At 42.2% G+C, this 21,427-nt stretch overlaps 1 protein-coding gene and 1 pseudogene across 1 annotated transcript in view; both read right to left on the bottom strand.

Moving 5' to 3' along the window:
- The window catches only part of RNF144B (ring finger protein 144B), an 80,387-nt gene that overhangs the window by 9,816 nt on the left and 49,144 nt on the right, over positions 1-21,427 (bottom strand). Inside the window, exons 4-5 of the mRNA XM_047102700.1 lie at positions 19,228-19,288; positions 874-1,078 (exon numbers count right to left, since the gene is read on the bottom strand). Of these exons, the coding sequence (XP_046958656.1) occupies positions 874-1,078; positions 19,228-19,288 (266 nt within the window). The remainder of the gene's footprint in view (positions 1-873; positions 1,079-19,227; positions 19,289-21,427) is intronic.
- LOC124528390 (60S ribosomal protein L32-like) lies at positions 995-9,823 on the bottom strand (annotated as a pseudogene).

Raw genomic sequence — 21,427 nt, 5'->3', positions numbered from 1 at the left:
GCCTGCCAAGTGCATGAAGATCTATTTTTCCTCTTGATTTGTTTGGTCTAAGATTCCAGCCCAGCATCATAGCCAGGTAGTGTTGCTATTCCTGAAGAATGGTTCTACACACTCGGAGGGTGCGGGGCGAGTAAGCCAACTGGACTCTTAACACTGGTACGTCTGTTCTCACCGATGCAGAACAGCCATAGCCTTGAGCAGAGCAAGGGATCAAGCACAAAGGTCTCTCACTCTGGGCCCTTCTGCTGCCGTAAAAAATACTGAAAGGTACAGATTTAATTGCTGCTGGTTGTAACAAAATCTGAACCTTGGTGCCATCTTTTCAGAGCATAAAGTATCGAGAGATGAGTTCTCTTCCTCTTGGACCTAGGAATTGAGTACTGCACTGCCCTGCAGGGCTGCTGTTTCTACTGCTGTGCTCTCTTTGACGTGACTGGCACACCTCACAAGCTGGCAGCATAATCAGGTAAGAAAATAATCCCAGCACCACTTTGCAAGCAAGAAGAATGAGGTCTGTCCCTAGCAGGTGGCTAGCACTCCTTGGCAAATGGCTGTGGACTAGCCGTGACTTCCTACTGAAAACCAGTGGTCCCTGTGCCTCCCTGCCTAAAAAGAAATCAAAATTTATGCAAGCTCTAATTTCAGCAGTGGCTGGAAGATCCTCCAGGGGTAAATACCTAAATTCCCTTTAGAAATTCTTCTTTCGTTATTGTTTGTTAACAACTTACCAATTCTGAGACGCTTCTCAGGGAAGCTCCACGGGGAAGTGACTGATCTCTACATTCCATCACCAGATAACTCCTTTGCCAAGAGACATATTTGGGGTTTCTGAGAAAACCAGTGAATAATCCCCAAGGCCATTTCCCTTCTTACCCGTGCTCTGTCGGCAGGACAACAGGCTGACTATCTCTACAGGAGACTTCTGCATGCCAAGCATCCTTGCAACATGAGCAGAATTTCAGGTGACAAGAAGGACACTCCACCAGTACGGGCTGTCCCGGGTCACTTGATGCAACAGGGCACACTGTCTGACAGTCTGCGACAGGACACCATGTTCGGTGGGGGTCCAGGTGAACTTCTAGAGTGTAAAAAAAGAAAATGTGATGGTCTACCTGTCTTGCACGCAGGCTTGCGGTTTTCCTCCCCTTCACGTTTCTCTGTTATAGGCTAACATCTATGGAAGCTTGGTAAAATCAAGGGCAGTGATTTCTACCACTGGTCTTCAGAATGGATCCAAACGTACAAGGTCACTCAGCCCTGCCGCATTTCTCAAAGTAGGTACTAATGGAATGCCCTTCTGAATAGATAAGGAGTGTTCTCACCAACCAAAATCTGCAATTGTTTTTGGAATACTTCTCACCGTTCGTTCAGTACTCAAAGTAAGCAAACATCTCAAGTCCCTGCTATCATTATTTTGGGTATCATCTTAGAGGAAAATTGGACCTGAAGGGCCTACCAAGGCAAAAGAAAAAAAAAATACACAAAGGATTTTGTCCTTTCAGGCACTGAGAAATAAGTAGTTAAGTTTCTTCTGCTTCTTAGAGGGAAATGAAAGCACAAGGAAGAAATCGAATAGTTTAGGGACCAAACAGCATCTGTCTGGTGTGGCTTAGCAAAAAAGTCAGATTACCTGTCAGTTTGTATATTCCGTTGCCCTGCCATATGCTAGAGACATTTGTAAAAGACTCACATGCTCCAAAAACAAAAGGTATGCACTTTCACAGACCATAAAATGATAGTCGGTTATATACTACACATGAGCTAGATCCACGTGGCATGTAGGAAAGCATATGGAGTTGGGGGTAAGGCCACTGTCGTTCTATTCAAATGTTTACAATTTTGTTCAGTCTTCTATTTTCTATTCCCTAACAGACCCCATGTTCTTGTCACATAATGTGACCTTTAAGGGAACATATCATGCAAAAAATGATGTTATTTGAGTAGTTGAGTGGCCCGTTTTTTTTTTTTCTCTGAACCAATGTATTTTGCAAATTTTAAACCAATGAGATTCCAGTTTTAAATCTCCCAAGGCTTGTGATTCTTTGTAATTTCTACACTGGAGGCAAACAGACCCAGAGAGTGGTGCAAAAAGGAAATGAAGGCATTAAGTCTGAGCTTAGTTTTAAAGGTGATAATTTTACAAATTCAGTATCAGGGGAAATAAGTCCAAAATGTTCAAGTAAACACCGTCTGCATTAATCTCTCATCTAGAAAATGCAACAATCAGATCTATGCTCATTATTCAAAAAGAGCATCCTTACACATAGTGTCTTATCTAAAATTTGGGGGGAGCTGGGGTTGGAGAATTATAGGCCAAATATAATCAGAAAAGAGAAGCCTATTATGATTCACAGGTCCTCAAACCCCAAGAGAGATGGATCCTTGAGAAGTCCCTAAAACTTTGGGACAGCCTGGTGAGAAAGTCAAGGGGACAGTGACACACACATGCTCCAAGGTCTTGACCTTTAACTTCCACACCATTTATATTTTCTTTCAAACTCTTATAACTGCTTCACAAACACTAAACACTAAAACACTAAAGAAATGAAGGTTGGTATGTAAATTAGAGCTAAGGACTCCCACATCACATACCTACTTACCACCCATTCTAAATCAGGGGTCTTTGAAAAGTCTGAAGATAAAGAAGGAAAAGGAAAGGAAAGATACATAACATCGTGAAATTTATAGCACCCCTGCAGATCAACCTAAAAAGATACAAGCATACAAATTGTCCACATAAGTCTAATCCAAATTATTTGGTAGACATTATGGCCTGTTTGTTCCTACCAACTTATTATTTCAGGGAGCTGGGATGTCACAATAAAAGCAGGTCAATAAATATGGCAGCAGTTAGATTTCGAGAGATTCCCATAAGGAAAAAAATCTGAGGAAGCAATGCGCTGGCAGAGCCCAAAGCAAAAAGCAAGGAAAGAGTCTGAGCCACAGAAAACCGTGATCTCGTGTATTTTTTTCCACTTTGACAGCACAGAAATGACCAAGCGAAGGAGCGTGGAGGAAGGGACCAAAGGGACACATTTCAGCTTTCTACTCATTTCGTTGTTCTTTAAGGATAGCTTATAGAACTTAACTAACACCCAAAGTAGGGTTACCAAGAAATAGATTCTTACTCTATCCAAAAGTGATATTGGCCACTCTAGCCACTTCTAGAGTCCCTCAATATCTGCCCCAACCCCTTTCAACCTGCTGAGAACACTCGTCTTATCTCTTCAGACACAGAACATGGCGGACACTCGCTTTCCCAGCCTACTGCGCAACCGTAGCTTGATCACGTGACATGGTCTAGCCAGTGGGAGGGGAGGAGAGATCCGACAAGGGGCTTCTGGGACAAGGCCTCCTTCCTGATGTGCGGGCAAGAATTGCCCTTCCGTCCAGCCACCTTGAACACGACCGCCTGAAGTTGGATGTCCGGGAATATGATCTGGGAAAACTGTGAGGAAAAACTACATGAGGTAGAGAAACTGAGCGGCTTCATCAGCCAAACCTGCAACCATCGACCTCTGGATTCTGTGTGTGTGAGGTAATTCACTACCCTCGCTGTTTAGGCTCTTCAAAGTCCGGCGTTCTGCTCCTTGCGAATGAAAGCATCTCAAGTGGTAAGGCCACCTCTAGCAATAGTGAGCAAATGCCCACTTCCAACAAGGACCGTTCCTCCTGGGGAAGCAGGTATTGTACAAAGGGGATGAACGCGGCATGTCCGAGACGACCTTTAAAGTCCTTTCCAACCCCAGGATTTTATCATCTCTGTAGGTGAGGAACGTGGAAATGCGCGTACAGAAAAAAATACACACGACACACATCATCCTGTGGAAAACGTATGTACCATAATAAATTTTTTTTGTTATTATTCAAGTTTTTTTAAAAAACGGGGTGCCTGGGTGTTTCAGTCGGGTAAGCATCTGACTTCGACTCAGGTTATGATCCTGCGGGTGTGAGTTCGAGCCCCGCATCGTCAGGCTCTGTGCTGATGACTCAGAGCCTGGAGCCTGCTTTGTATTCTGTGTCTCCTCCTCTCTCTGCCCCTCCCATGCTCATGCTCTCTCAATAATAAATAAACGTTAAAAAAAATTTTTTAAAAATTAACACACTATGCCAGATCCATAAGGTTTTTGTGTAGTTCAGCAGACAAGTAATGTACATCCATATAGTTGAACACTACGAACTTTAAAATAAGGTGACTCAAACGTGACAATATGGAAAGATCCCAAGGATATATTACCAATTAAAAAATGCAGATTCAGGATGAGTATAAATGAACCATGTTTATAAAAATATGTTTTAACATTTTGAGAAGAAGGTGCCTGGGTGGCTTCGTCAGGTTGAGCGTGAGACTCTTGATTTGGGCTCAGGTGATGATCTGATGGTTCGTGACTTCAAGCCTCGGATCGGGCTCTCTGCTGTCAGCTCAGAGCCTGCAGCCTGCTTCGGATTCTCTCTCCCCCTCTCTCTGCCCCTCCCCCACTCATACTTGCTCTCTCTCTGAAAAAATAAATAAATAAACATTAAAAAACAAAACAAAACAACAGGGGCACCTGGGTGGCTCATTCAGTTAAACATCTGACTCTTGATATCAGCTCAGGTCATGATCTTGCAGTTTGTGGGATCAAGCCCAGTGTTGGGCTCTGTGCTGACAGCATGGAGTCTGCTTGGGATTCTTTCTCTCCCTCTCTCCCCTCCTCCATTTGCTGTCTCTATCTCAGTCTCTGTCTCTGTCTCTCAAAATAAATAAATAAACATTAAAAAATTAAAAAAAAACATTTTCAGAAGAATACGTAAGAAACACGAAAATGGTTATCCTTGAGTAAAAGGCGGGGGGGGGGGTGTTGGGGAAGGAAGCAAAGATTTACTTTAATACTAAACTTGAATTTAAAAAACAGGAACAAATACTACTTTTATAATTTTTAAAAGCTAAGTTTTTTTTTTTTTATTTTTTACATTCCTTTTGAGAAAGAGAGTGCGTGCACACAATGGGGGGTTGAGAGGAAGGACAGAAAGTGAGGGAGACAGAGAATCTCAACCAGGCTCTGCGTTGTCAGTGCAGAGTCTGACACAGGGCTTGAACCAAGAACCATAAGATCGTGACCTGTGCAAAAACCAAGAGTTGGAGGCTTAACCAACTGAGCTACCCAGGCGCCCCTAGAAGCTTATTGGAAAAGGCTACTATCAATCTGGTATATGAACAACAGACTAATAAAATAATTCTGCATCTAAGCTGTCCCCTGGAAAATCATCTACTTTTTGCAACACTGAAACGTATTTAGATTTCCCCTTTCACATTCTCCATATATACAATTCTCATACTATGTTTTTCCTTCCCCTTAAAAATCCTCTCTCTTTACCAAATTATAGTCTACCCCCCCTTAAAGGACCTTCATTCAAGGACCTACTGTGTACTTGTCTTAATTTTGATGTCACAGAATCAGCATCTTGTAGACCCTAGATCTCCACCCACCTGAATTATGGCTCTCTGCATTTGGAAAGACATCAACTTGGCAAAACATGGAACTTTACATACAGCAGTTTCAAAATTAAACTGCCTTTATGAAATGTCACTTATTAAGGGTGACAATGAAAAAATTTTCTAACTTCAAAAGGAATAATAAGTACCCTTACTGGACCCCTACTTACTGTCTCTCTGTACCTAACATCCATCTCACTTCTTCTCTCATCCCAGTCCTTGGATGAGTGATCCAGAGTCACTGATTCTCATTCCTATCCCCTTCTGCCCTCCTTAAATCTCTAAAGTCAAGTTTTTATTCCCAACTCATTAATAAACTGCTCTCTGAAAGTTAAAACTGCCATGCCCCTACTCATATCCAGCAAGTGTTTTGTTTTTTTTTAATGTTTTATTTATTTTTGAGACAGGGAGAGACAGAGCATGAACAGGGGAGGGTCAGAGAGAGGGAGACACAGAATCTGAAACAGGTTCCAGGCTCCGAGCTGTCAGCACAGAGCCCGACGCGGGGCTCGAACCCACGGACCGCGAGATTGTGACCTGAGCTGAAGTCGGACGCTTAACCGACCGAGCCACCCAGGTGCCCCAGCAAGTGTTTCTTAATGCAACTTATATCAGATACTCTTGTAGCTCCCTCTTCCATAAAGCACTGGCCTATTTTCTTCCCCAAACCTTCCTTCTCCTTTAGCATCAAAACTGCTTCCGTTGGTCCCATCTATGAATGGTGTCTAAGACTTGGCCCTAGATTTCTCCATTATTTGACTTATTTACACAGCCCTTGCCATGATTACGTCTCAATCTCATTCTAATTTGTACTATTTCAAACTTCTTTTGGCCTCATGTCTTGTGATGATATGCCTGAAAACTAGGCATTGGTCATTCAACAATTGATCAATGTCAGGTACTTTTTAGAGATCATGGGCTCTAAAAGAGGTGAAAATAGAGGTTTGCAGGGCACCTGGGTGGTTCAGTCAGTTAAGCATTCGACTCTTGATCTTGGCTCAGGTCATGATCTCATGGTTTGTGAGTTTGAGCCCCACATCGGGCTCTGCACTGACAGTGTGGAGCCTGCTTGGGATTGTCTCTCTCCCTCTCCCTCTGCCCCTCCCCTCCTCACTTTTTCTCTCTCTGTCAAAATAAAGAAATAAACATTAAAAAAAAAAAGAAAATAGAGGTTTACTTCTCAGAAATCTCAGCGCGAAAAGAACCAGAGATGTTCAAAATTAATAAAATGTAAAAAAAAAACACAAGCAATGCAATAACTGACAGAGCACCCCACAAGATAACATAAATGAAATTATTAACAAATAAATGTGAGCAACTCTTAGGGGTGGAGGTAAGGAATGTCTGATATACAGAAGCTTTTTTTTAATACAGAAATATTTTATGCTTCTCTTATCCCAAGTATCCATAATGAAGTTTCTCCTTTTAATCAGCTCTAAAATCATGAGGTAAAACTGGTCCCTCCTAACCACAGTACAAAGCAGATGGCACATGCTGAGATAAAACACAAAGAAATTACATTAGAGCTAAAGCACCACAGAAGCAAAGACGAAAAACAAAAAAACCCAATCCCTGTAATAGCAACTCTGCAGGCAGCCAGAGTCAGGAAGGCATAAAAGGAAAAAGACAGTCTCCTTCCAGATAGTGGAATAAAGATTCTGCACTTAAGGAAACACTGAGCAAGGACACTGGCGGTCGCCTCCTGAAGCAGGGTCCCACCAGCTCACAACCTACTCCATCTCGTCCCAACACTGCATTCAGTGACACCACATGAATCGGCTACTTGAGAAATCAACCACGGTAAAGTATTTACACCACAGAAAGCGGCAAACACTGTAAATCAGAGCCTCCCCTGCCCCCACCAAAAAACCGTTTGCCAACACATCCCTGAACATTGTCCACCTTGAGAGTAAAAACATAGACGTAGAGACCCTACCTCAGCATAGTCAAGTGTGGGGCACACAGCGGGCAACCGAAGAACAGAACTTAGCATGAGAAGAGAAGTGAAAACTACAATAGTGACAGTTCTTGTAGCCATATTTGCTGACCAGCCTTTTCTACCTCCTGAACATCCCGCATACAGACAGGTACTTACATCTGAAGTGATCCTCTCATGTCTCCCACGGGTATACATCTTCTAAAGAGTGTTTGCTATTTGATTATATATTCTAGCTTATTGTTGGTTAATTGCTTCTTGTACATATGTCTGGGATCATCAACTCCAGTGAGAGCTCTCCTAGAAGACAGGCTGTTTCTTCTGCTCAGAACCACAGCATGTGTATGTATGTTACGAGTACGTATTTTTGGGTCTGCCCACCATACCTCTAAGCACCCCTCGCTATGCCAGTCATATGGGATGCACTCAGTACATTCCTGACCACCCAGCAGATGGAAATTTTTTCCTTTATAAATACAAAGGGTCACAGGAAAAAAAAAAACAAAAACAGAGAACAGATATCTACTAATTTAAACCAATTCCTTCTCTTGAACAGAGCCCCCCCTTCTCCCATCAGCCATTCTTTTAAAGAATCTAAATAAATGGAAAGCGCTGCTAGGTAGAATCTGACATGATTAAAGCCTGGAGAAAATTCCATCAGTACAGGAGGTACCCACAGTAACAATATAGTACCATGTGTTTATGTAACGTTTGCTTTGGGGCACAGCTATTTTTTACACAGGTACTTGAGCTTGTTCTACACCTTTTAAATATTATTCTGGTGGGGCACCTGGGTGGCTCAGTCGGTTGAGTGTCTGACTTTTGATTTTGGCTCAAATAATGACCCCAGAGTCGTGGGATCAAGCCTTATGTCGGGCCCCATGCTGAACGTGGAGCCTGGTTGAGATATATTCCCTCCCTCCCTCCCTCCCTCTCTGCTCCTCTCCCCAACCTGACTCATTCTTCCTCTTTCTCTCAAATAATAATAATAATAAAAAAATACATACACTGTTCTGGTTAATTAAAGGACACTTGTCAAAGAAGTTATGCCATTGTCTTCTTGGTAAAGCATTAAGAGCAAATAACTATTCTGAGGCAAAAAGACAAATCTATCCAAATTTGACAGTCCCCTCAGCTTTATATTTCTGTGTTAACGAAAGGAGCTGAATAAGTTAACAAGGAGTTAACATTCAAAGGAGTAGTGACTCAGTTTCTCACACTGGTGACGGAGACAGGACTAAAGAGATTTATCGCTTGCAGTCAAACAGTACACGCAAGCCTTCTGTAGAAATTCACAAAGGACATTTGAATGAGAAGAAAATGTATATTCATACTTCTGGGCCTGAATATATAGAGAATACCTAAATGATTTGTTTTTTTCTCTGCCGCCTTCATTTTTGTTTTATGGCAGAGACCTCTCAGCTCAAATGCACACTTTCTGCTCTCTCAACTGGGTAACTATTAATTTGGTTAGAATTGCTAGAGATAAGCCTCTGGGATTGTTACATTTGTGTGAGAACCAGATGACTCTGAGCAAACATTACTTCTGGTTTTGAAAGTTATTTATAGCTGTATGTTTTTTAAAAACACATTGAAGTCAATAGGTTAGAACCATGAACAAGCAGCTAATCTACACATGGTTTTGATCTGAAAGATTTCCAACTTATATCCAAATGATGCAGAAGAAGAGACTTACACGTGTAATAGGGCAGGGCAATTTCACAAGGAGCTAAGTGAGCAGAGGGGAGGGTCACAGGACATAATGTGGGGATAGTCATAAAGGACCTGATTCTAGAGGATGACGATAAGGCCTAAGCATGCTGAGAAGCCGCTGGAGGGGCTGGGTTTTTTTTCGGTAGTATAACATAAATACGATGTGCACATAAGCTGTCTATTCACGTTCGCCACTATGCGGCCTGAAATTGGGAGCGCTGAGTCTGATGGCCAGCTGGGCCGTACTTTCCATAATGGCTCTGTGGTTCTTAGACATTGTAAGCAATCTCTGCACAGTAAGATTTGTTGCACATCCGCAGCTCTTCAGGCTCCTTGACACTGTGGACGAGGAACTTCTGGAAGCCACCAAGCAGCACGTGCTTTGTTTTCTTGCTGCTCCCGTAAGCAACGCCGGGCATCAAGACCCGGCCCTTGAATCTTCTGCGCGCCATATTGTCAGTGCGTCTGGGCTTCCGCCAGTGGCGCTTAATTTTGATATATTGGTCTGACTGGTGCCTGATGAACTTCTTGGTCCTCTTTTTCGCAATCTTGGGAAACCACCTCTGGTGAACCAGAGGTCTGAGGGCGGCCACGATGCCAAACAGGAGATGGCCGCCACCCCCGCAGGCAGTGCCGAGGAAGAGAGGGCAGTGCCACTGTGATGAGGGGAGAGCCGTGACGCGATGACCACTCTCAGATTACTCTGGCTACCGTAGGGAGTAGAGCTGGTGGCGGCACAGGGTGATGACAGAGAGCAGCGATCTAATCCGAGATGATGCACTGGATTCTAGGTGAGAAGTGGAAGTACTCATAATTTGGAGCATATTTTGAAGGTGAAACCGTCAAGATTTCCTAGTGAGGATGCAGTTGGATGCAGTCATCCCAAGCTGACAACCAGTGATCTAGAAAGCTTTCTGAAACTTCGTATTTGTTGAATAAATGAATGAAAAAACGTAACAGAAGTGTAAGAAATGCTATCTGTAGATCAATTCCCCGTGGTAATAAAGGATAATTGACGGTCTACACAGCAAGGTTCTGTCTTACTCAGCCCTGCATTCAGATATTTCCAGAGAACAGGAATAACCGCTCAGAGAGACTATTGCACAGGGTTTCTTGGACTCTCAGGGAGAAGAGCATCCCCCAGCAGAACAGGGATTCCCACCCGCAAGTCTGGCCAGATTACACTGAAGAGGTGTCTGAGCACAGCACAGCATCTCCCCTAACGACTGTGCTTTGGCCCAGCTCCTAGAAGAGCAGCTACAAGTAAACATCCACAGAGGCTAAGAGAGGCATTTTTATTTTTTAAGAATTAGAACTTCAGGGGCACTTGAGTGGCTCCGATGGTTAAATGTCCAACTCTTGATTTCAGCTCAGGTCATGGTCGCGCAGTCCGTGGGATCGAGCCCCCCTCGGCACTGAGAGTGCAGAGCCTGCTTGGGATTCTCTCTCCCTCTTTCTCTGCACCTTCCCTGCTCACATGCGTGTGTGCACACACTCTCTCTCTCGGAATAAATAAACATTTTTAAAAAAGAATGATTACAATTCCAATATGCTATTAAGAGCACAATTTTGCTTCCTATCCGTCAGTAATAGAGTGTACCACAAATGGTTTTTTTCCTAGAGGAAAAACCGCTAAAGGGGTGTCACATATTAGCAATCCTAACCCCACGCCAAAGAGGAACCGACTGATGGACACCAGTTGGAAGCCAAATCATGTCCGTGAACAAGAGCTTCTCCCCTTCACGCCTGACTCCCACCCCGTTGACCTGAGAGGAGCCTGAAGGGAGGGGAGCTGTACGGGGTTAATGCGAAATTTTTAAAAACACTTTTGATTACTATTAGAGTGAATTCAATTCTAACTCCTGGCTCTTGGCCTAGGAGATACAGTTACCGTGGAGATAAACAAAATGCGCACATCCAAAAAAACGTAAGATTTCGTTTCTTCCCCCTTCAAATTGCCATTCCAAAGCTGGAGGAAAATGCACTAATGCATATTCAGCTAATTTTTTCTGCATCCGCGGTGACAAAAGCTTCATGTAGCTCTGAGATGGGGGAAAAGTTCAGGAATCTATAAAAAGAGAGCCCAGGGGCCTGTACACAGGCTAGGGGTATTCCCAACACTTTACCATGAACGTGATTTAGCAGTCATTAAACGTAACATACTTACATCAGAGACAGACAAATTCACCAACTGTAGCCAGGATTTACTTAAGAAAATTAACACTGATCACTGAAGTAAAGTTGCATGACTGTTTGGTCTTAAGACTGCTTGTTCATAGAAATTAGGCAAGGCAGGAAATGCTATGTAAAGCTATCTCTACTTCTGTATTCTGACAATTCTTGAGAAATAGAAACATTTTAAGAGAATAAAACTGCCTTGAGCCCTAAGGAGCATGTCTGACCCCAGCGACTGTTTTCAGTTTTCAAACCCTGATCTCGAGATCCACTGGAAGCCATCAGTATTACATAGGTAGAGCTTGGCTTTTATTCTGTTGTAAATTCTCTTAACTAACATAAGTGGGTTTTCTGCCATCCTCTGCCAGTGTGAAGCTGTGCCAGAAAAGAGATCCCATGATTTCATATTATAGTTGGAAACATCATACATCCAAGCTAATTTATCAGCTGAAATAAATCAGACTGGTTTAACTTTCATGACCCTCTGCATTTTTAATTATGCCAAAGTTAATTTGCTTTCTGATATCTCAAGGAACAAAGGTCTTCTGTAGATAGTTAAAATGCAATTAAACTGATCAGAATTAACATCTGCCGTAGTAAATAAAGTCGAAGAGACGTGGCCTTTAGCAGCCCTCTGTCAAGATTGCTGAGGAGAACCAACAGAATTTCAGACCTGGAAACAACTTCTGAGGTTATCCAGTCTGACGCTCTTACATTATGACCCACACAAGCTAGAAGCGTGCATAACCCGCAGTTCATGAGTATATGCTGGGATCCGGCCTTTTTTCCTCCTAGAATACCATTCTCTATGTAAACGCATAACCATGTTGTTAAATAGATTTCCATTTCCACTATGAGCATGGGAACGTTTTCTCTTTAGAGCAGCCACTTTGCACGCTCTGGGTCAGCAAGTCATGATCTCCTTGGAGGTGCTGGGGAAGGTGGGTTCATGATTCAAGTAACAGCACACTGTATGATGGTGCCATATGATGCTTTAGAATCTAGGACAATGCGGATGGAAACATGCTGAAAAAGATACGGGTTAAGATGAAAAGAGGACAAAAGTCGTATTATTGTGCTATACCCTCAGTCCAAGGTATGATCTGGATTCTCGAAGATGCTCTTTTCGTTTGGTTTAGAAACCACTGGGACAAAGGTAAGATGGGGTGGCAACAGTGATGAACAACAAAAACCACAACAACGATAACGACAGCAATAATTTACTGAGCACACACAGTGACAGACACACAACACTGACTCATTCTTCACAACACTCCAGCTGTTACAGGTGCAGGTGGAAGTGCACACAGGGAGAGGCAAGACTGTGCCTGTCACTCAGGGCCCCTTTCAAAAAATCACCCTATCTGGTGATAAGGGTCTCTTACGGACACTTTAGTTTTTCAGAGGAAAGCTGAACCACCTAGAGGGCGCTGTTTGAGATTTAGAACTGACCCGCAAGAAAGAGTTGATGGTAAAGGAGAGGAAGCAGAATGCTGGGGAGAAAATGTTACCATCTGGAGGCACAGGGTAGCTTTGTAAGGAAACCCTAAACTTAGTCATACATTTACCACAAAACACCAAAAAGCAGGCTCAAAGGGAGAACAGGTGTGCACACGCACGCACATGCATGATAAGAATGGGCTTAGGGTCAGAAACTATGAAAAGTAAGATGACTAATAAGAGACGGGAACTGTTGAAAAATAAAACTGAAGGTTTTGGAAGGTCATGGAAGTATCGCACAGCCCTAACAAAAATGAAACAAACAAAAAACACCAGGGCGCCTGGGTGGCTCAGTCGGTTGGGCGTCTGACTTGGGCTCAGGTCACGATCTCGCGGTTTGTGGGTTCGGGCCCCACGTCGGGCTCTGCGCTGACAACTCTCTGCCCCTCCCCCATTTGTGCTCTGTCTCTCTCTCAAAAATAAAAAAAAAAAAACATTAAAAAATAATTTTAAAAAAATGCCAAGAGAAACCAAATAACTATACACAGAGCCCTGGTGACATAAAACCTTAAATGATTAAACACAAAGGAGGGGCGGGGAGCATTTCACCAAAGACAAGTAAAGGAGCGAGATGAAACTCAAAGAGCCCCATCTTCAAGGTTGAGACTTTTGTTGCAGTGTTGAAAGGAGGCTTGTGAAAAATGCTGAGAACAGACGGGCTTTGGAGAAAGACGGGACCGCGGCTTACAGCAGCATCAGGAAGTGACCCTGGCACACAAGAGATTCTCAGTCCACAGAAACGTAGATATTAAATACGTGAGTGAAGGCAGTAGGATTAACAGATAACAGGAAAATAAATTCCTATTTTACTTTTTCCAACAGAGAACAGTGTGCCGCTGGCACCATTTCTAAGAGTTTCCAGCCACTCTGAAAATACAAATAGCCAAGAACAGACCCATCAACCACGAGGGAATTGAAGCAACGTGCAATTATAATAAGTAAAAAGGGGTCACAAAAAATAGGAAGAGTGCTTAAGGACTAGAGATGGAAAATCTTAATCCAATTTAAGAAAAACATTCTGAAAACATAGACTCCAGACAAGCAGACTCGAGAGACAAAATTCTAGCATTAATCATCAGGCACGTGCTTTGAGGACCAGTAGAAAGTACAACAGTGATCACTAACACATACCAAACTTAGTATTCTCTTTTCTTTGTTAATATCGGAAGACTGACATGGAAAGGGAAAGCCACAAACACAGTAGTAGCCAACAGAAAGTCACAGATGGAAGGAAAGTGGATTCGTCGAATAACCCATCTATGCCAAATGCTGTTTCTCTGCTTTATGTAAACAGTGATGATTTAGGCTTGTTCCTATTCAAAATATTTTTCCCCCACAAAGACTCAGATGAAAACAAAGCTATAAAAGGCAAGTTAATCATATATGTAACATAAAGCAGAAGACAATTAAAACACGGATGACAGACTAAAAACCGAGAACTTGGTAGACAATAAGCATGGGGCAAAACTAATGGAAATGTGTATAACTAAGATACAAGGCCACCACTAATCTGAGTCTTTTTCCAGAGCAACGACAGTCTCTACACCTCTGAGAGCCCAGTCAGTGAGTTTTACTTTCCACAAGTTAGCTCTTTAGATCATTCACATCAGTATTTAAAGCATCCCAAGACCCCCTTGTAAACAGTTCCACATAAAATATTTTTTGTGGCATAGACCCCAAAGTGACCTAGCTGGTAAGTCTTGAGTCCAAGGTAGATATGAAATCTATCGAGTAAAAACAAGATATACAATTTAGATAAAGATCATCCCAATCAAGTAAATTCCCTTCCATAACACTGTATTGATTTAAACTTACTCCTACTTGGAATGCCTTTCTCTAATAACTCTGTATCATGGATGGATAAAGAAAAAGTGCATGAATTGATACTAAAGAATTATAGGGGCACCTGGGTGGCTCAGTCAGTTAAGCATCTGTCCAACTTTGGCTCAAGTCACGATCTCATGGCTCATGAGTTCGAGCTCCACGTCAGGCTCTGTGCTAACAGTGCGGAACCTGCTTGGGATTCTCTCTCTGGGCCTCCTCCACTCATTCTGTCTCTCAAAATAAATAAATAAACTTTAAAATAAATAAATAAATAAATAATTATAAACTGCCTTCCCAAATCACCTCAGATCAAAATGTCTCTGGACTTTGGTTTCCTTTCTTATAAAACAAGGGAGTTGAATCAAACTCCCAGATTTAACATACTTCCAAATGTAATTGTGGTTCCATACTTTATGATAGTAAAAATATACAATTAATTTATATTTAAATGACAGAGTTTGGGCAGTTCCTCAAACACCAAATACAGAATTCAGCACATGACCAAGCAATTCCACTTCTAAGTATACACCCATAAGAACTCAAAGCTAGGACTCAAAAAGATACTTGGTCCCCAGTGTTCCCTGTAGCATTAGTCACAGCAGGCAAAACGTAAAAACGATCCAAGTGTCCTATAACAGATGAATGGATAAACAAAATGTGTGATATCCATACAGTGGCATATTATTCAGCCATAAAAAGTGCTGATACACAGCACCATGTTTTGAACCTTCAAAACATTATACTAAGGTAAGTAAGCCAGACCCAAAAGGAATATAGTGTATGATTCCACTTAAATGAAATATCTACACTAGGCAAGTTTACAGAACAGCAAGCAGATTACAAGCTACCAAGGGCCGGGGAAAAAAGGGAAATGCGAAGTTATTATTTAATGACTCCAGTTTCTGCTTGGGGTGATAAATAGACAGTAGTGATGGTTACACAACACTGTGTGTGTTCCTAACGCCACTGAATTGTACACCTAAAATGGATGAAATGGTAAGTTTTATGTTTTGCAGATACATATTACCCTAGAAAAAAATTATGCAATCAACACAACACACAATCTATAGATGAGGAAGCTTAGACACAGTCTGTGTGATGCTGGGCAAGTCTCAACCTCTCCAGTTTTCACTCTCTTCATCTACAAAGTAGGAATAATAAAATTCATTATCAATTCGTGGGATGGGTAATGGGACATCCACCTGGAACTTGTGAGAAAAAATAAATTCCGTGTATGAGTAAAACTGCTTGATCAATTTATAATGCATCAAAGCAAAGATATGCAAGACTACCTACAAACTGGCTCTAAGGCCTCCCCAACTTGACTGTAACTGGACCGAATATATTAACACACCTGATGAATAAATAAGCCAATCAGAAGTAGGGCTGAACACTACAAGAACATCAAAAAGTCCCAATCACAAAGTAAAGTGTGAGGACATCTATCCAAGCTTTCTGGGGGAGAACGAGAGTCCTGGCCGATGATTTTCCATGTGGACCTCTCCCGCAGCAAGGCTTTTCCTACCACAAGCACGGATGTAGCATTGAAGAGCGTACTGCTCAGTGAAAGATGCCAATCTGAGAAGGCTACATATTGCATGATTCTAACTGTAGGACATTCCAGAAAAGGCAAAACTATGGGCACATTAAAAAGATCAGTGGCAGCCAGTGGGTAGTGGGAAAAGATGAGTAAGTGGAGCCTAGAGGAATTTTAGGGCAGTGAAACGCTGTGTGTGATACTGCAATGGCACATGTGTGTCATCAATTTGTCCGAACTCAAGAATGTATGTACACACACACACACACACACACACACACACACACACACACGATGTGGCCAATTAACTTCACATGTTCTAATCCCACTAACAAGATAATTGTATTCTCTATTTCATTTTTAAAAAATTTTTTTTAACGTTTATTTATTTTTGAGACAGAGAGAGACAGAGCATGAACAGGGAAGGGTCAGAGAGAGAGGGAGACACAGAATCCGAAACCGGCTTCAGGCTCTGAGCTGTCAGCACAGAGCCCGACGCGGGGCTCGAACTCACGGACCGCGAGATCATGACCTGAGCCCAAGTCGGACGCTTAACCGACTGAGCCACCCAGGCGCCCCTATTCTCTATTTCAATATGGGGATATTTCCTAGAGAATGTGAAGATTATCCCATTTGGGGAATAAGACAAGAACACTGCATATGCGTCAATGTAAAAGGTGCCCCTCTGAAATTATTAGTATTTTTATTATCAACAGCTGTTGACATTTTGAACACGGAGAGGAAGTACTCAAGGAAGTGCTTTACATGTTTTAATTCATTTAGTCCTCACCCCAACCACATGGGAGGGGAACCAACATCATCCGCATGTTGCAGCCAAGGAAATCCAGGTACACAAATTAAGTATCTCGTCCAAGGTCACGCAGCTGGTAAGCCGTAGGGCCTGCATTCCCAGCCGAGGCTCTTAGCCACTATGTTTTAAATACACTAAAAGCTTATATTCATCAGTGAGAACCAACTCACACAAAGTTTTAATTCCTAGTACTCTTAGAATTTGTCTCATGAATTACAAAACGACACTTCAGCTAGTAAGTAGTCTGTAAAATGTAAACAATGAGGAATGAGGCCTGCCCCTGACAGATGGGGCCGCAGGCAGGTGAGGAGGAGGTCCAGGGCAGCAGAAAGCAGAGGTGCGTATAGGCCAAGGGCATACCAACAATGGGCAGAGCCCCGGTTACTGAGTAGGACTAGTGAGACTGACAGAGCTCACCAGTTAAGAAGACTGAAAATGCAGTCTAACTTCTTTGACTTTCTCCAGGAGAGACCCCTTAAATCATTGCACTGGCTACAGCCACATCCATGTGTGGGGTGAATAGTTGGAATGTCTGTGTTCCCACAGTAATTTATCTTTATAACAGAGGATACTGGGATAAAGTGGGAGAATGGCAGGCCAGGTGTTTGACATTATCATCTCTGGCCATCACACCCAATAAGCACCCCGGGCTGTATTAATCAGCCAGCATGGCTAGATCTGAGATGTAAAGTACCCCATCATTAACTTCTCCAGCTGGCTGAGAATCCACACAGGACTGATTCACGGGGCTGTGTCTTCATGAATCAAACCTAAAATTCACCTGACTTTGCTGGTTCAGATTCCACATTCAACAACATCCTAACTATTTCCTCACCCGTTATCTGCATCTTCCTATGAGGCAAAAATGTAATTCAAGTAATCTAGTCCAAGAATTGTTTTAGTAATTTCGATTTTAATATTTCAGCCTTAAAAATGTAGTTAAATGATCTGCCCAGGAGAGATGAATCTGCTTTTGGCTTGCTAAAAAAAAAAAAAAAAAAAAAATTAGCCTATGAAACTGGCCAAACCTTGGTCCTAGGTAGTGAGAGCCATCCCATGACTCCCCCGCTGGTCTACTCTTGTCCCCTCATATTCTGCATGGTCTTCTTTTCTCATGTAAGAATCATCTGTCAGGGTGACTGCAAAAACTAAATGAGGTAAAGGTAATTGTGTTTATCAAACTTACTGGCACCAGAGACATAACTGTACCTCTTTCCCCCTACCCTCACATCTAGACTTTACTGACACAGATTTAAAAGTTATCAATAGAAAACTGTATGTTCATGCTGTATGAGAGTTTATTTTGGGTACTCAATGAGACCCAAAAGCAATTTTCTCCTATTTCCCAGATATGGAAAAACAGACCATTTAGTTCAAGAATGTACAGGGTGTCGGGGCACCTGGGTGGCTCAGTCAGTTGAGTGACTGACTTCGGCTCAGGTCATGATCTCGCGGTTCGTGAGCTTGAGCCCCACGTAGGGCTCTGGGCTGACAGCTCAAGGCCTGAAACCTGCTTCAGATTCTGTGTCTCCCTCTCTCTCTGCCCCTCCCCCGCTCGTGCTCTATCTCTCAAAAATAAACGATAAAAATTTTTTTAAAAAACGTAGAGGGTGTGACAGCAGGGAAAGGGCTCCTTGAAAAAGATCTGCAAGAAGCCAAAAGGAGAATGAATGAATGAATGAATGAATGAATGAATGAATCCTACAGGTAAAAAGACAGTACAAAGAAAAAAGCCCTATCAATTACCCCAAGGCCAAAGTGAGAAAGAAAATGAGTCTGATGCATTGTAGATCGCATGGGAAGGACACACTCAGCTATCACTATGATTACTAGTATCAAAGGAATGAATGGTGAGTATCACAAGCAGCAGTAAAAATGTTTGGGTTGATTCATGTTTTGAAGTGATCTTCAGGAGGGGAAAATGGATGGTAAAACCCATTTTAAGGAACATGTTCTTTTGTGAAACTATCCCAGCTTTTGTAGAACCTCTCTTCACGTGAGCCAAATTAAAAATATAAAGCAACCAAAATAAGGAAGCTTCTAGTTCCTGCTCGTCCGCATTTTTTCTGCCTCTGGCTGAGAAAGCTGAAATTTTGTGTTGCAATTACAGTTTTTCCCCTTTTGGCGTGTCCTTGTGGCTCTGTTGACAGCCCACAGCCGCCCCAACCTTACACGATGGTTTCAGGTTAGTGCGCAGATGACATATTGTAAAGCCACAACCCACCATCGGGATAGACAGGAGCATGCATACATACCTCGTTCAAATTTTAACCGTTGATAAAGCTGAAACTGGTCCACAGGTACCAAGCAGGCAATCTGAAACCAGAGATATTAAAGAGATGAGGCCTCTGTCATCAGTGGAGCCCAGAATTCCAGCCTTCTAGGACCTCTCCTTCTCATCTGGCTGACTTTATACCAGTGGATCTCCAACTGCTTTTTCTCCCCACAGTTCACATGGTAACACAAAGAGCAATTCTGACATCGGCCCCAGTCCTCTGCCATGGCTGGGAGTCGCTACTCAAAGCACCCATGACCGGACCCACCAGTCAGCTTCCGTTCTTCCATCAACAGCTACTAAGACCAGACAACCAAGCTTTTGGACCACCTCAATTATTTGTGTACGTATACAAAAGATGCTCCTTTCCCCTCCACATTCATTTAAGAAATGTTTAAAAGATTATAGTCCTAGCTTTAGAACCCCTAAAAACTAGGATCAGGTAGGTAGTGCCTCAGGAATTATAAAAACCTCATTAGTTTCCTGGGGAATAGAACCTTTGAAGCAATATAAAAATCATTCCTTCAGGCAAAAATCACTTCATGGGGCCCTTGGTTTCATTGATTGCCATCCATGCCATGGCAGAAAATGCTAAAGGGGAGCCTGGGTGGTTCAGTTGGTTGAGCATCCAACTTCAGCTCAGGTCGTGATCTCACAGTTCATGAGTTCAAGCCCCGCATGAAGCTTGCTGCTGTCAGCACAGAGCCTGCTTCTGATCTTCTGTCTCCCTCTTTCTGCCCCTCCCCCGCTCATGCGCGTGCGCGCGCGCGCTCTCTCTCTCTCTCTCTCTCCCTCTCAAAAATAAACACGTCTTAAAAAAGGAAAGAAAATGCTAAAGATGCTAAAATGCTACAGCTATTTCTTGTGGCTAGACTCCTCCGTTTCCATTTCAGATGGCAATATGAACTCAAAGGTTTACTGGTAAATGACAATGATTCATACCTGGCCAAATGACATTTCAGATTAATCTTCTTAAATTGCATTTCAAAGTCAAATGCAGGAAAAGCCAAATGCTCTTAAACTGGCATTCTAAAAATAATAGTTCCATTGACGTCAACTCTATTGACGTTGCTTAAAAGATACATAACTGAGAAAACCAAAAGATGTGATACTAGGCTTCTAAACATTTAGCAAGTTGATACAGGACACAGTCTTAGCCTTAGCAAGTCTGACTCTAACACACTGCATATTCTTTGGCATAAAATATATCTAGACAGAAGTTCATTAGTTCAACTAATGAAAGGAAGTCTGCGTTAAGAAAACAAGAGTGAAAAAAAAAATGAGGCAGTTTAAAATTGTACATGACAAATATTTTTGAAAAGGTATCCAGAATCTAATCCTCCTTCTCACACACAAAAAATCAATTTGTTTACTTTGCAAATGAATTAAACTAAGTTAGCTAAAACGTATGAAGGACCACGAAACAGGCAAATTCAGTCTTCTCCATCCCAAGTATGGTAAAACATTAATTTAACTTAATTACAGAATTTTTTTCTCCAGCTAGCGGGGAAGGTTGCATTTGCATCTGCCGCCTTAAATAAAGCTCCTGAGAAATCACTGTAAAAAAAATTATGGTTAATTTTATATGATGGGTGTTAGACTTTTACTACATTGGAAGCCAGTTTTGTTTCATCTGTTAGAATACATACCACTTGAGCATCTTTCCTAAAAGACAAAGGTGTCTCAAAAACAAAAAACAAACAAACAAAAAAACCCCCTCTGAATTGGGGACAGAAGACATAAGCAGCCAAAGGCAGGAGAGGCATTCAGGAATCTGAATTTAGTTCCTTAGTTGTTGATTCATTGTAGGCAGAGGACAAATAATCTAATATTACTTCAACTTCGGGCCAAGGTGACTTGGAGATGCTGTCATCTGGACCCAACAGACCTCGGTGAGGATCTGTGTCTCTATTTTCAACACCCACCCCCCAAAAAGATCTCATTCTATGGGACAGTCCTGTACTCAATTTGCCTCCATCTAAAATAGTTTCTGGACTGATGAAGAACTTCTTCAAACCCCTCAAAGTCAACTCTTAAAAATTGTTTGTTTGTTTGTTTGTTTGTTTTTTAATGACATGCAATTTATGTAACAGCTAAGGTCAAATACAGTTTCTGGAAGACAAAGCAAACAGGAGATGAAGTATTTTAGACACAGATGAAATGCTAATGAAAAAGTGACA

The sequence above is a fragment of the Lynx rufus genome, unplaced genomic scaffold, assembly GCF_022079265.1.
Source record: "Lynx rufus isolate CCGP_SWC_20201006 ecotype Redwood Valley unplaced genomic scaffold, mLynRuf1.p SCAF_6, whole genome shotgun sequence".
NCBI classification, from domain to species: domain Eukaryota; kingdom Metazoa; phylum Chordata; class Mammalia; order Carnivora; family Felidae; genus Lynx; species Lynx rufus.
Note: the sequence above shows the minus strand (reverse complement) of the source record. Positions and strands in the feature narration are given on the sequence as shown.